A 13,570-nucleotide genomic window follows, 5' to 3' on the forward strand; every position below is an offset into this window, starting at 1 on the left:
TGGCTCCTTTAGCCCTTAGCATAAGCAAACAACAACAATCTGCTGCTCCTGCCACCCAGTCTTGCTGACAGCAGCACCTAACACCTTTGTTCATTTCTTTTCTTAAATCGTTTATTTTTTAGTAGAAAATTAGTTGGGGCTAATTCTTGAAATCTGTATGTTTCACATTTCTATTCTCAAACCTGGAGCCCTGTGGCGCAGTGGTTAAGGGTTCGGCTACTAACCTTTTAAAAAGGCTGGGCAGTTCGATTCCACCAGCCGCTCTCTGGGAATGCTATGGGGCAGTTCTACTCTGTCCTCTAGGGTCGCTGAGTCAGAATCGACTGGATGGCAATAGGTTTGGTTTGGGTTTTATTCTCAAACCAGCTTCTTTTCCTTAGAGGAAGGGATGGGTTTCCCTCAAGGTAGGGATGGGTTTGGTTAACAGTTCGTTTTAGATTCAGCCCTGAACTAGAGCTAAGGAGGGTCGCTCTTAGCTTTTTTAAGAACGCTGAGAACTTTACTAACCTGGATTTCTGTGCTAGATTTTTTACCCAGTGTAGGCTTGGTCTAACAGTAAGGACGAATTTCTTTTAAATCACAAATAACTGATGCAAGAGCACCGGCAAGGGCAAGTTCAAGAAACAAAGGAGCCTTAAAACTGCTCTTGTAAAGGTTTAATATCACTAATTCCTGCCCCTGGGGAGATCTCACAGTCTCGCACAGTGCCCCAGTGCACTGTTTTATGACAGCCGATGTCATCAGTGTAAAGAGAGCTCACTGAAAGCAATCTCTATTTACATGTTGAATTAAAGCACAACTATACCTAACTGGGAGCCCTGGTGGTTCAGTGGTTAAGAGCTCAGCTGCTAACCAAAAGGCCCTGGGAAACCCAATTGGGCAGTTCTACTCTGTCTTACAGGGTTGCTGAGTCAGAATCAACCCTATGGCAATGGGTTTGGTTTGGCTTATATCTATCTCAGCTCATTGGCAGGGAGGAGAAAAGAAGGGGAGTAGGGCAAGGCCCACATTCCTGTGATTGTCTGAGGCCATCTAGATGGTATTGCAGGTTTCCTTTTCCAAATGTCAGGCTGAAAAATTATTCTCTCTGCTGTGGAATAATGTGAACCCATCCATGGAATACATACTGGGCCCAGCACTGCACTAGGCCTCTACCAGGGAATTCTCCTCTCAGCTGAAGATGGTGGGCCATCTGGTCACTGGGGTTATGAACTGTGCAGAGAGCAGTAGACCAGGATCCTACCGAGGCTAGGAGTTAATGTGGACTAGGGCTTCCTTTCACACATAACGAATCCTCTTCTCCCAGGTCACAACGTGGTCTCTCCCTCACCCTGTCAGGTCTTTACTCAAATGTCAGCTTCTTGCTGGACCCTCTCTGACCACCTATTTAAGACTGTCACTGTGCCTCCTTTATTCCTTATCCCTCCATTCCATGCTAGCATTTACTACCATCTAACATTCTATATGGAAACCCTGGTTGCACAGTGGTTAAGTGCCGCAGCTGCTAAACAAAAGGTCAGCAGTTTGAATCCACCAGGTGCTCCTTGGAAACTCTATGGGGCAGTTCTACTCTGTCCTATAGGGTTGCTATGAGTCGGAATCGACTTGATGGCAAGGTTTTTTTTTTAACATTCTATATACATTTTACTTATTTATTCTAGCTATTCCCCCACTAAAATGTAAGCTACATGAGAAAAGCATTTTTTTTCCATTAGTTTTGCTCATCGTTCTATCCCTAGTGCCTAGAACAGTACCTGACACCGCTGTTTTATTTATTTTAATCCTTACAAAAATCCTATGAAGAAGACTGCTACTATCCTTACTCTACAGATAAGGAAACTGAAGCTTAGAAAGAGAAGTGGCTTGCCCAAGGTCACATAGCTTGCGTGTGTATCAACAAAAAAGAATGAACTAGGGTTACATGCAACAGCATGGATGGATCTCAAATGCTCCTGAGAGAAAGAAGCCAGAGTCAAAAAGCAACATACAGCCTGACTCAGTTTATGCGACTTTCTGGAAAAGGCAAGATTAAAGAAAACGGATGGTTTCCAGGGGCTGGAGTGGAGGAGGGAATGACTACAAGAGGCACAGGGAAACTTTCTGGGGTGATGGAAATGTTCTCTGTCTTGATTGTGGTGGGGTGGCATGACTGTATGCATTTGCCAAAACTCACAGAATTACACAGTAAAAACTGAATCTTACTGTATGTAAATGCGGTAGCAGAAGAATGCCTACCTCAAAGATGTTCACATCTGTGAAGATGCTACTTTACATAGCAAATGCGACTAAGGACATGGAGATGGGAAGATTACCCTGGACTATCTGGGTGGGCCCAACGTAATCACAGTGGTCCTTGTAAGAGGAAGGCAGGAGGATGAGTCAGAGAGAGATCTGAAGATGCTACACTCCCGGCTTTGAAGATGGAGCATGGGGCCACGAGCCTAGGAATGCAAGCAGCCTCTAGCAGCTGAAAAGGCACGGAAACGGACTAGAGCCTCCACAAGGCACTCAGCCCCTGCCAGCACCTAGATTTTAGCCAAGTGAGACAGATGTTGGGCTTCTGACCTTCTGAACTCTAAGCGAATCAATTTGTGTTGTTTTAAGCCACTATTTGCTGTAATTTGTAACAGAGGCAAGGAGAAACTAACACTGTAAATTATACCTCCACAAACCTGACTTAAAAGAAAAAAACAAATGACACACATTTTAGTATGACATAGTGAATGAGAGTGTGGCTGGACTAAACCAACAGCTCTCGGTTGGACACGTGGTCCCTCACTTGCTTACTAAGTAACCTTGGATAAGGTTGCTTAGTAAGTTTGTGTTACCATCTGTAAAATATTTCCAATAATACCTCCCAGAAGTCATTGTACAGGTTAAAGAATATACTTTATATAAGGCATTTAGCTCATTTCTTGCACTTTGTATGCTTTCAGTAAATGGTAGCTATTATTTTACAAAATGTATCTGAATATCATAGGAAGAACTACTGAGTACCATGGGAAATTTTAATATTAGAATGTGTCAGAAATACAATATTATAGAGGAAATTACTTCAATAACTCCCCAAGCACTACTTGGTGGCTATAAACTGACTCTGTCTAAGAAAGGAATTATTTGGTTTGGCTATATATATGGTTTGGCTATATATATATGGCTTAGATGTACAAATTATCTTGAAGAATAGTTACAGATCACTGCTTTCAACTATTGGTTTATGAAGGTACTACTCTGGGATGTGTCACACCCTTTAAATAAGCTGTGACCAATTTACCCAGCAGAACAGCTTCTAAATCTAAATCTATATTTGTATATAATGAACATCCATCCAACCTGCTTTTCTGGCCCTCTTTTGGGATCTATGTAGGGAACTGGCTCATTGCACGTTCTTGCATTTGTGTGAATGAATTTAGCATAATATATACGTCCCCTCTTGACGCATGGTTTTGAACGCTGTAAGATTTTTCCAGGTTCTTTTTCATGTTTGATTTCTTCTTTTTGTTCAGTAATGTGGACAATAGTCGCATCTTCTATTTTACATTGTCTGAAAAATATAATTAAATACTAAATCATTTATCCCAATAAGCACTTCAGTACTGAGAGAGTCATAATTACATAAGATAAGATTTAAATATGTTTCACGCATCAGTCAGGACAATTTAGGCTTTATAAATAGCTAGAAGGAGCTTGTGTATTTTCTCATTCTAAATCATACAAACAATAAAGGGATCTTTGGCAACATCGTATCTGATAAGGGTCTAATCTCTGAAGCACACAGAAAACTTCAACAACAAAAAGAAAAACAATCCAAATAAAAAAATGGGCAAAAGATATGAGCAGAACCCTCACCAAAGAGGACATTCAGTTGGCTAATAAACATATGAAAAGGTGCTCTGGGTCATTAGCCATCAGACAGATGCAAATCAAAACTATGAGATACCATCTCAGCCCTGCAAAAATGGCACTGATCAAAAAAAAAAAAAAAAAACAAATGCTGAGGTTGTGGGGAGATTGGAACTCTTAATACAACACTGGTGGGATTATAAAATGGTACAACCACTATGGAAAATGGTATGGCACTTTCTGAAAAGGCTAGAAATAGAAATCTCATGATCCAGCAATCCCACCCCTAGGAATATATCCTAAAGGTATACGGGCAGTGACATGAATAGACATTTGCAGCATTATTCACAATAGCAAAAAGATGGAAACAACCAAAATGCCCATCAACGGATTAATGGATAAACAAATTGTGATACTTACATACGATGAAATGCTACGCAACTATAAAGAATACTGATGAGCCCACGAAGCATTTTATAATAAGGATGAATCTCGAGGACATTATGCTGAATGAAATAAGTCAATCACAAAAAGACAAATATTGTATGGTCTAATTTTTATAAAAAGTCAAGAATAGATGTTAAGGATTGAATTGTGTCCCCTCAAAATGTGTGCTAACTTGGCTAGGCTGTGATTCCCAGTATGTGTGACTGTCCACCATCGTGTCATCTGATGTAATTTTCCTATGCGCTGTAAATCCTACCTCTATGATGCTAATGAGGTGGGGTTAGAGGCAGTTATATGTTAATGAGGCAGGAATCAATCTACAAGATCAGGTTGTACCTTGAGTCAATCTTTTTTGAGATATAAAAGAGGGAAGTGAACAGAGACAGGGGACCTTATACCACCAAGAAACAAGAGCCAAGAGAATAGCGTGTCCCTGGGCCCCCGATGTCCCTGTGCTGAGAAGCTCCTCAACCAGGAAAGACTGATGACAAAGACATTCCTCCACAGCCAACAGAGAGACAAAGCTTTCCTCTGGAGCCAGCACCCTGAATTCGGACTTCTAGCCTCGTAGACTACGAGAGAATAAATTTCTCTTTGTTAAAGTAATCTACTTGTGGTATTTCTGTTACAGCAGCACCAGATGACTAAGACAATATGTATGCACACAGAAAAGCAACGTTCTTCGATGGTTACCAGAGATGGGAGGGGGACGGACAGGAAATCACTTTCTAGATAGTAAAAAAAAAAATAGTAGACACTCGTTATTATTAGTGCTAAGAAAGGCAATACCCAGTATGGGTGAAGTCTGCACAACTTGTCCAAGGTAAATGAAGGCACCAAGGTACGCAAAAATAAGGGACAATTTTGGTAAATGCTATAACATACAACTTTGCAACAACAGTAATAACAACCAAAAAATGTGTGTGGTTACACAGAAAGACATGCATGTATAAATGTGTATAGGAAGGCATATGTGAGTATGTGCGTGTGCACGTATAGGTATATCTGTAGGCATCTGAATATACATGTTTGTGTGTGCTGCATATATATTCATATATACTATAAAGCACATAGGGGACACAGTTATGGCGACTTCCTAGACATATCCAAACACCTTGCAGGATTGGTTTACTGGGTTAAAAGGCTTAGCACCATAGTCTTATGGTACAACTTGGTCAATTGGCATAACATAGTTCATAAAGATAATGTTCTACATCTATTTTGGTGAGTAGCGCCTGGGGTCTTAAAAGCTTGTGGGCGGCCATCTAAGATACAACTATTAGTCTCTACTCTCCCGGAACAAAACAGAATGAAGGAAACCAAAGACTCAGAGAAGAAGCTAGTCTACAGGACTAACAGCCCACATGAGTCACAGCCTCATCTACCCTGAGACCAGAAAAACCAGATGGTGCCCAGCTACCACTACCGACCGTTCTGACCAGTGACATACTAGAAAGCCCTTGATAAGAGTTGGAGAAATGTGAACAAAACTCAAATTCCTAAAAAAGGCCAGACTTATTAGACTGATGGAGACTAGAGAAACCCCTGAGACTATCACCCTAAAAGCCCCTTTGAACTTGAAACTGAAGCCATTCCTGGAGGTCACCTTTCATCCGCATAATAGACTGGCTTATAAAATAGACAATATCACCCACGAGTACTGTGCTTCCTTAAATAATCAGCTATGGGAGACCAAATGGTCAACACTTACCCTAAAGCAAAGATAAGGAGGGGCAGGGAAGCTAGGTTGATGGAAACAGAACAAACAGAATAGAAAGGAGAATGCTGACACATTGTGAAAAATGTAACCAATGTCACAGAACAATTTGTGTAAAAATTGTTAAATGGGAACCTAATTCGCTGTGTAAACTTTCACCTAGAACACAATAAAGTTTTTTTTTTTTTAAAGGCACAAGGGGACTTGTGTTAACAGTGATGACTCATTACAATATATCAGTGCACTGACAGTACAGTGTATAGACTGCCATTCACTTAAAATAATAAAAAGAGTAATGATTTGATCATATTATAAATCATGCTTGCAGTGGCTAAATCACAAAGCTAATTTCATCTCATCTTCTTTACGTTTTATTACCAAGACACTCCTCCCACTCCTTACCTAGTATGCTCAGTCATCTGGAAAAGGATAACTATTTAATATTAAAAGCTCATCTAAACTTATAAAACCTACGAAATGACCACCATTATTTATTTTTTAAGAAAAGACCACAATGTGGGCATTAGAACCAATTCAATCTCTTATCATTTATTGCTTCTAACAACTACACTTATGTAAAGATTATTAAAATGAAATGAACACTAAAGAAGTGTTTAGAAAGAAATAGGTTAAACATTTTTTCTCCTTTTAAATAAGGAGTAATAGACATTATAAAAAATAGTATTTGAAATTTCATTTACTTGAAAAATAAAGAATATATGAATTTGAATACTTTTTACATAGAAGTTTTAAAAATCAAAGTTCTGACCACAAGGAAAGTGAGTCAGTAAGATTCCAAATTTAGTGAGAAAGTGGGTAGTTCTGTTTAGCTGTTGTTATGGATTGAATTGTGTTCCCTAAAAATATGTGTTGTAAATCCTAACCTCTATGCCTGTGGTTATAATCCTATTTGGGAATGGACTGTCTTTGTTATGTTAATGAGACAAGACTAGTGTAGGGTGTATCTTGAGTGAATCTCTTTTGAGATATAAAAGAGATTAAACAAGCCTGCAGGAGAGGCAGAGATGGGGGAAGAGAGACGCCAAGTCACATGAAAGTCACCCAGGAGCAGAAGTTCAGAGAGACAAGTACCTTCCTGCAAGCCCACAGAATCAGAAGGCGTTCCCCCATAAGCAGCACCCTGAATTCAGACTTCTAGCTTCCTAAACTCCGAGAAAAGAAGCTTCTGTTTGTTAAAGCCACCCATCTGTGGTATTTCTGTTATAGCAGCACTAGATAACTAGGACAGAATTTGGTACCGGAAGAGTGGTGTGCTGCTTTAACAGATACATAAAATGTGGAAGCAGTTTTGGAATTGGGTAAAGAAGAGAGGCTGGAAGAGTTTTAGGGTGCCTAGTAGTCAGAGCCAAAAGGTTGGCAATTCAACTCCAACAGCCACGCCTTGGAAACCCTATGGAGCAGTTCTCCTCTGTCCTATAGGGTCACTATGAGGTTGAACTGACTCGACAGCACCTAACAACAACAGTAAAAGCCCAGATTGCCTTGAAGAGACTGATTGTAGAATTACGGACTTCAAATGCAATTCTAGTGAAGGCTCAGAAAGAAGTGAGAATTACAGAGGAAGTCCCTATTGTCTTAGAGAACACACGCGGCACCAGCCACAGAATGTCGTTAGAAATGCAGATGTTCAGTTTGCCTCTGGTGAGGCTTTAAAACAAAATGATGAACACGTGATTAGACAATGGAGAAAGGGCGATACTTTTTATGCAGTGGTAAAGAACTTGTTTGAATTATGTTCAAATGCTCAGTCAAAGGTAGAACTTGTAAGTGATTAACTTGAGTATTTGGCTGAGGAGACCTCTAAGCAAGATTAAACAGGTCGTGTGGCTTCTCCTTGCCACTGATACTAAAATGCAAGAGAAAAGAGATGGACTTAAAAATGAATTGTGTGATATAAAAACAAAACTTAAAAGATTTGGAAAATTCTGTTGTACAAACTAAGGACACGTGTCCTAGAATTTACACCAAGGACATGGACACACAATCTTTTGTTAAAGAAATTAAGTCTGTGACTGACAGATCTAACCAACTACCATAGCAGAAAACTCATCTGCTTGGACTGAAGGGGCCAGAGAAAGAACAAAAGGAAAGACACTGTCTGCCTCTTGGAACTCTAAAGGAAGAAAACAGGCCAAAGGAGTCACATCTATTGTCCTCTAAGAAAAGGACTACCCCTGGAGCAGTTCGGAAATCAGCAGAGCTGTTGGAAGGAGCATGGCAAGCAGGGCCTTCTTGGTTTCAAAGGGTGGTGCCACGGTTTCCTGGATCTCAAAGGGTGGGGCCACAGTCTCCTAGGTTTCAAAGAGTTAGATCTTTGCCAACTGCTGTTAAGGTGTGCCGGGAGATGGGGCTGCTGTCCAAAGCTGAGGGGCAGGGCTACCATGCCCAAGGGGTAGAGGAACAAGGCCTGCTGGGGTGGACAGCGTGGGGTTGTGATACAGATGGACAAGGAGAATGGGTTGCCTAAAGCTGAGGGAGCAGAGCTGCCATCCCAGTTGGCCTGGAAGGCAGAGCTGAAGCCCAGGACTAAGGGGCTTCCACCCAGAATCCAGAGGGTGTGGTCAACACACAGTCTGGAGGGTGGGGCCATTGCCCAGATGGTCTCAGAGAACAGAGGATTATTTTCAAGCCTAGAGAACTAATTTAATTTGTTCTTTTGGGTTTTGGGATTGCTTGATGCCCATTATTCCCTTTTTCCCTCCGATTTCTCTCATTTGTAATGGAAATGTCTACCTTGTGCCTGTTCCACCCCCGTACTTTGGAAACAGATAACTTGTAGGCTAGATTTCACAAGTTCACAGAAGAACAGGAAATTTGCCCCAGGACGGAATATGCCTAAAGTCTCAACCATATTTGATTTAGATGATTCAGAAGATGAGATTTTAGACTTGGAGAGGATTTAAGACTTTTGGGATGACGTGATGGGGTGAATGTGTTTTGCATGTGGCAAGGACAAGCATTTTAGAGGACCAAAGGGTGGGATATTATGGATTAAATTATGTTCCCTAAAAATGTGTTGTAAATTCTAACCACTATGCCTGTGGTTATAATCCCATTTGGAAATGGATTGTCTTTGTTACGTTAATGACACAAGATTAGTATAGGGTGTATCTTGAGTCAATCTCTTTTGAGATATAAAAGAGATTAAACAAGCTAGCATAAGATAGATGTGGAAAAGAGATGCCAAACGACATGAAGATCACCCAGGGGCAGAAGCCTGAAGAGACAAGAACCTTCCTCCAATCCCACAGAGAGAGAAAGCCTTCCCCTAGATTCGGCATCCTGAATTCAGACATCTAGTCTCCTCAACTGTGAGAAAATAAACTTGTTTGTTAAAGCCACCAATTTGTGGTATTTCTATTATAGCATCACTAGATAACTAAGACAGCAATGTACTCAGGCCTTAAAATACGACCCCTCCCCTACTGCAAACCAGAGCCATGTCTATCTCTTCCACGGTGCCATTTTTCAATTAAAACCTTCAAATGGCTTTCCATTGCATTTTCTGTAAAATACTGCCTCTTTACTGTAGCTCTAAGGCCCTATGTGATCCTGCTCCAGCTAACTTCTTCAGCCTTACTCAAGCCACTCTTCCCTCACTTCTCCTGCCGCTCCATCTCCTTTCAGTTCCATGAACATGTCAATCTCAGTGCTTTTGCACATGCTGTGCCCTCTGCCTGGAAGTCTCATCCCCAGCTCCTTATATAGCTGGCTCATTGTCATTTAAGCCTGAGCTGAAAGATCCTTTTCTTAGAAGATTTTCCTACATTTCCTTCTCCTTACCCATGTATGGGGCCCTGGTGGCCCAGTTGTTAAGAGCTCGGCTGCTAACCAAAAGGCTGGCAGTTCAAATCTACCAGCTGCTCCTTGGAAACCCTATGGGGCAGTTCTACTCTGTCCTATAGGGTCACTATGAGTCAGAATCAACTCGATGGCAATGGGTTTGGTTTTTGATTACCCCATGCATTCTCTATTATAGCACTTTGTTTCTCTTGTAACACTTACCACAATTTATAATTAAGTAGTTTTTGTTTACTTGTTTTTAGTAAGCACTATACACATCCCTTATTTGTCAATAAGGTCTATGAAGGTGGTGATTGTGTTGGATTCACTACTATGTACCCAACATCCAGACAACTGTCCTGTTCATTGTAGGTAGATGGATTGTCATTATAATAGCGACACATTTCTGGCGAATCTGCTGGAACAGTTTTCTACTACGGCTTTGTTTTGGCGGTATACTTCTACTCCAACACACATACACATAACATTCAGCATCCTTGGATTCTAATTCCCTGTTTCACAACAAAGTTTGCTTTTTCTAATGGATTTGAAAGAACCAATTAATAGTAAAAGTAAGGGTTTTCCTACACCTTTCCATAGATGTTTAAGGGGTATGACTTTCTGGTCAATTATCATTGTAGACTTCTGCCATCTTTTTTCTCCACCTGCTTCTCAAAGTTGTGACCTAGCAATACACTTGTATAGGAATCAAGTCCTTGAAGGAAAGGACAGTAACTATTTGCTTACTGACTGATGCATTCATTTGATTCATTTCCTGTGGTGTGAATTAACTACCTATTGATACACAAATGTGAACGTGTAGTTTGGAATAATCTCTTACTAGAAGGAAAACACAGTGATGACTCTGACGTAAGCCAGACCTGGTTCAGAACCCCAGTTCTGCCCCTTAATATCTGTGCCTTGGTTTCCTCATTTGCATGAAAGGGACAATAATACCTATTGGGACAGATGTGAGAATTATATTTAATAATTCATTTTTTTCAATAAATATTTATTAAGAATCTATGTGGACTAGCCACTGTTCTAGGCCCTGAGGATACAACAGTGAGAAAACAAGCAAAAAATTCCTGCCCTCACAGACCTTACATTCTATTGGGGTGAAGGAGATGAGAAACAAGGTAGGTAAAATACATAATCTATGTTGTTGTTGTTAGGTGCTGTCACGTCAGTTCTGACTCATAGCGACCTTATGTACCACAGAACAAAACACCGCCCGGTCCTGTGCCATGCTCATAATCATTGTTATGCTTGAGCCCATTGTTGCAGCCACTGTGTCAATCCACCTCGTTCAGGGTCTTCCTCTTTTCCACTGATCCTGTACTTTACCAAGCATGATGTCCTTCTTCAGGGACTGAGCCCTCCTGACAACAGGTCCAAAGTACGCCAGGTGCGAACTCGCCATCCTTCTAAGGAACATTCTGGTTGTACTTCTTCTAAGACAGAGTTGTTCATTCTTTTGGCAGTCCACCATATATTCAATATTCTTCACCGACACCACAATTCAAAGGCGCCAATTCTTCTCCGGTCTTCCTTATTCATTGTCCAGCTTTCACATGCATAGGATGTGATTGAAAATACCACGGCTTGGTTCAGGTGCACCTTAGTCTTCAAGGTGACATCTTTGCTTTTCAACATGCAGTCTGTGAGATGGTGTTAAGTGTTAAGGGAAACAATTAAGCAGGGGATGGGGAAAGGAGTGTTATGTATGGGAGGTAAGCTGCAATTTAGACAGGATTGAGGCTGCATTGTGGAGGTGGCATTTGAAGACAGACAGGGAAGAGGAAGAGAGAGGCAAATAGATAAATGTAAGGGAAGAGCATTCCAGCAGGGTGCATGGTAACTGCCAGAACTTTGCAGCAGAAGTGTATCCATCCTTATTTAGAGCAGTGGTTTTCAAAGTGTGATACCTGGAGTGGCTGCCTTGGTATTTTTTGTGAGCTTGTTAGAAATACATATGCACAGCCCCATCCCAACCTATGACATCCTAATTTCTCTAGCTGGTTTCCAGGAAAATGTTTTAACCAGCTCTCAAGGTGACTCTTATGCACGTTAAACTTTGACAACCACTGTTACAGTGGAAAAAGTGGAGGCTTTGGAAGTAGATACCCTGGCTCCATTCTACTCTTAACTAGCTGTAATACTTTGAATTCAGTGGTTCTCAAACTTTAGGGGGCATCAGAGTCACCTGGAGGGTTTGTTTAAACCCTAAGTATTGGGCCCCACCCCCAGAGTTTCTGACTCAGTATGCCTGGGGTTGGGCCCTGGGAATTTGCATTTCTAACAAGTTCCCAGGTAGAGCTGGTGCTGGCCTGCGGACCACATGTTGAGAATCACTGGAGATAGAGTCCCTGGGAGGTACAAATAGTTAAGCAACTACTAGCCAAAAGATTGGCAGTTCAAACCCACCCAGAGCACCTCAAAAGAAAGGCCTGGGCCTGTTGATCTACTTCCAAAAGGTCACAGCCATGAAAACTCTATGGAGTGTGTGATGGCAACTGGTTTTTTTTTTTTTGTTTTTTGATTTGCAGACAGTGTGGGTAGAACGGAGTCCCCTGAGCCACAGGGAGGCAACCAGTAGCTAAGGCCAAGTAAGGGCAAAAAGCCACATGGTATTGGCCTCACAGGCTATCAGGGAAGCCTTGGCTTTCACTTACCTTTTTTTTTTTTTTTAACAATTTTATTGTGTTTTTGGTGAAAGTTTACACAGGAAATTAGGTTCTCACTTAACAATTTCTATACATATTGTTCAGTGACATTGGTTACATTCTTCACAAGGTATCAGCATTCTCCTTATTTCCATTTTGGTTGTTGTGTTTCCATTCATCTAGCTTCCCTGTCCCCACCTGCCTTCTCATCTTTGGTCTAGGGTAAATGTTTACCTTTTGGATTCATCTAGATGATTATTTTGAAGACCACAGTACTCACAGGTGATATTATTTACTTTATGGGCCAGTTTGGCATTTGGCTGAAAGGTGACCTCTGGGAGTGGTCTGAGTTCCATGTTTAAAGAGTATTTCAGGGCGACAGTCTCAGGGGTTCATCTAGTCTCCAGTGGTCCAGTAAGTCAGATTTACAGTTTAAAGACTCTTCCTCCTCCGACAGACAGACAGACAGACAGCTCTGTGGAGGAGGCTACAATGGGCAAGGTGTGCAGCAAAGACACCAGCTAGAAGGCTATTCCAAGCACCAGGAGAGAGAAGCTGGTAGTTGGGGCCAAGGTGAGGATGGTGGTGGAGGTGACGGGTAGTGGTGGCCTGTGGATACATTTTAAAGGTAAAGCGTTCAGGGTTTGCTAATGGATTAAATATGGGGTGTGAGAAAGGGTGGATAATTTCAAGACGACTTCAAGATTTGGGGGCCAGGCAACGCATGAAGAGCGTCTGACGCCCAGTGTGTGCTCAGCTAACGGTGTTTAAACGACGGCTACTATTAGCGCTCAACCACCAGAAGGAAGAGGTGGGAAAAGGGGAGGAAGAGGCGAAGCCCTGAGGTCTGCCCGGCCCCGGCCTAAGGGTCCACCCCCACGCCCCGGGTGCCCCTGAACCCGCTCCCTGAAGAAGGAAGTTTTGTTCTGTTTTTTTGCAAGGGGAAATAATCGTCCAAAGCCCCGCACTTACTGCTGCTTTTCCTCCTTTTGCTCCATGAGGCCGCTGAGGCCCGACGCGAGGCAACGAGGCGCCTCCGGGAGGAGCAGGGAAGAAGCCCCGCCAGGCGGGGGGCGCGGGAGCGCGGCCACTG

At 41.9% G+C, this 13,570-nt stretch overlaps 1 protein-coding gene across 5 annotated transcripts in view; it reads right to left on the minus strand.

Moving 5' to 3' along the window:
- The window catches only part of C26H2orf73 (chromosome 26 C2orf73 homolog), a 144,358-nt gene extending 130,788 nt beyond the window's left edge, over positions 1 to 13,570 (minus strand). For all 5 annotated transcript variants that reach the window (XR_007515534.1, XR_007515535.1, XR_007515536.1 and 2 more), the window contains exons 1-2: positions 13,450 to 13,570; positions 3,334 to 3,544 (exon numbers count right to left, since the gene is read on the minus strand). Coding sequence is in view for 2 of the 5 variants with exons in the window: in XM_049870442.1 (XP_049726399.1) it covers positions 3,334 to 3,544; positions 13,450 to 13,475 (237 nt within the window). In the remaining 3 variants the exon portion in view is untranslated. The remainder of the gene's footprint in view (positions 1 to 3,333; positions 3,545 to 13,449) is intronic.

This window comes from Elephas maximus, chromosome 26 (assembly GCF_024166365.1).
Source record: "Elephas maximus indicus isolate mEleMax1 chromosome 26, mEleMax1 primary haplotype, whole genome shotgun sequence".
In the NCBI taxonomy this organism is placed as follows: Eukaryota; Metazoa; Chordata; class Mammalia; order Proboscidea; family Elephantidae; genus Elephas; species Elephas maximus.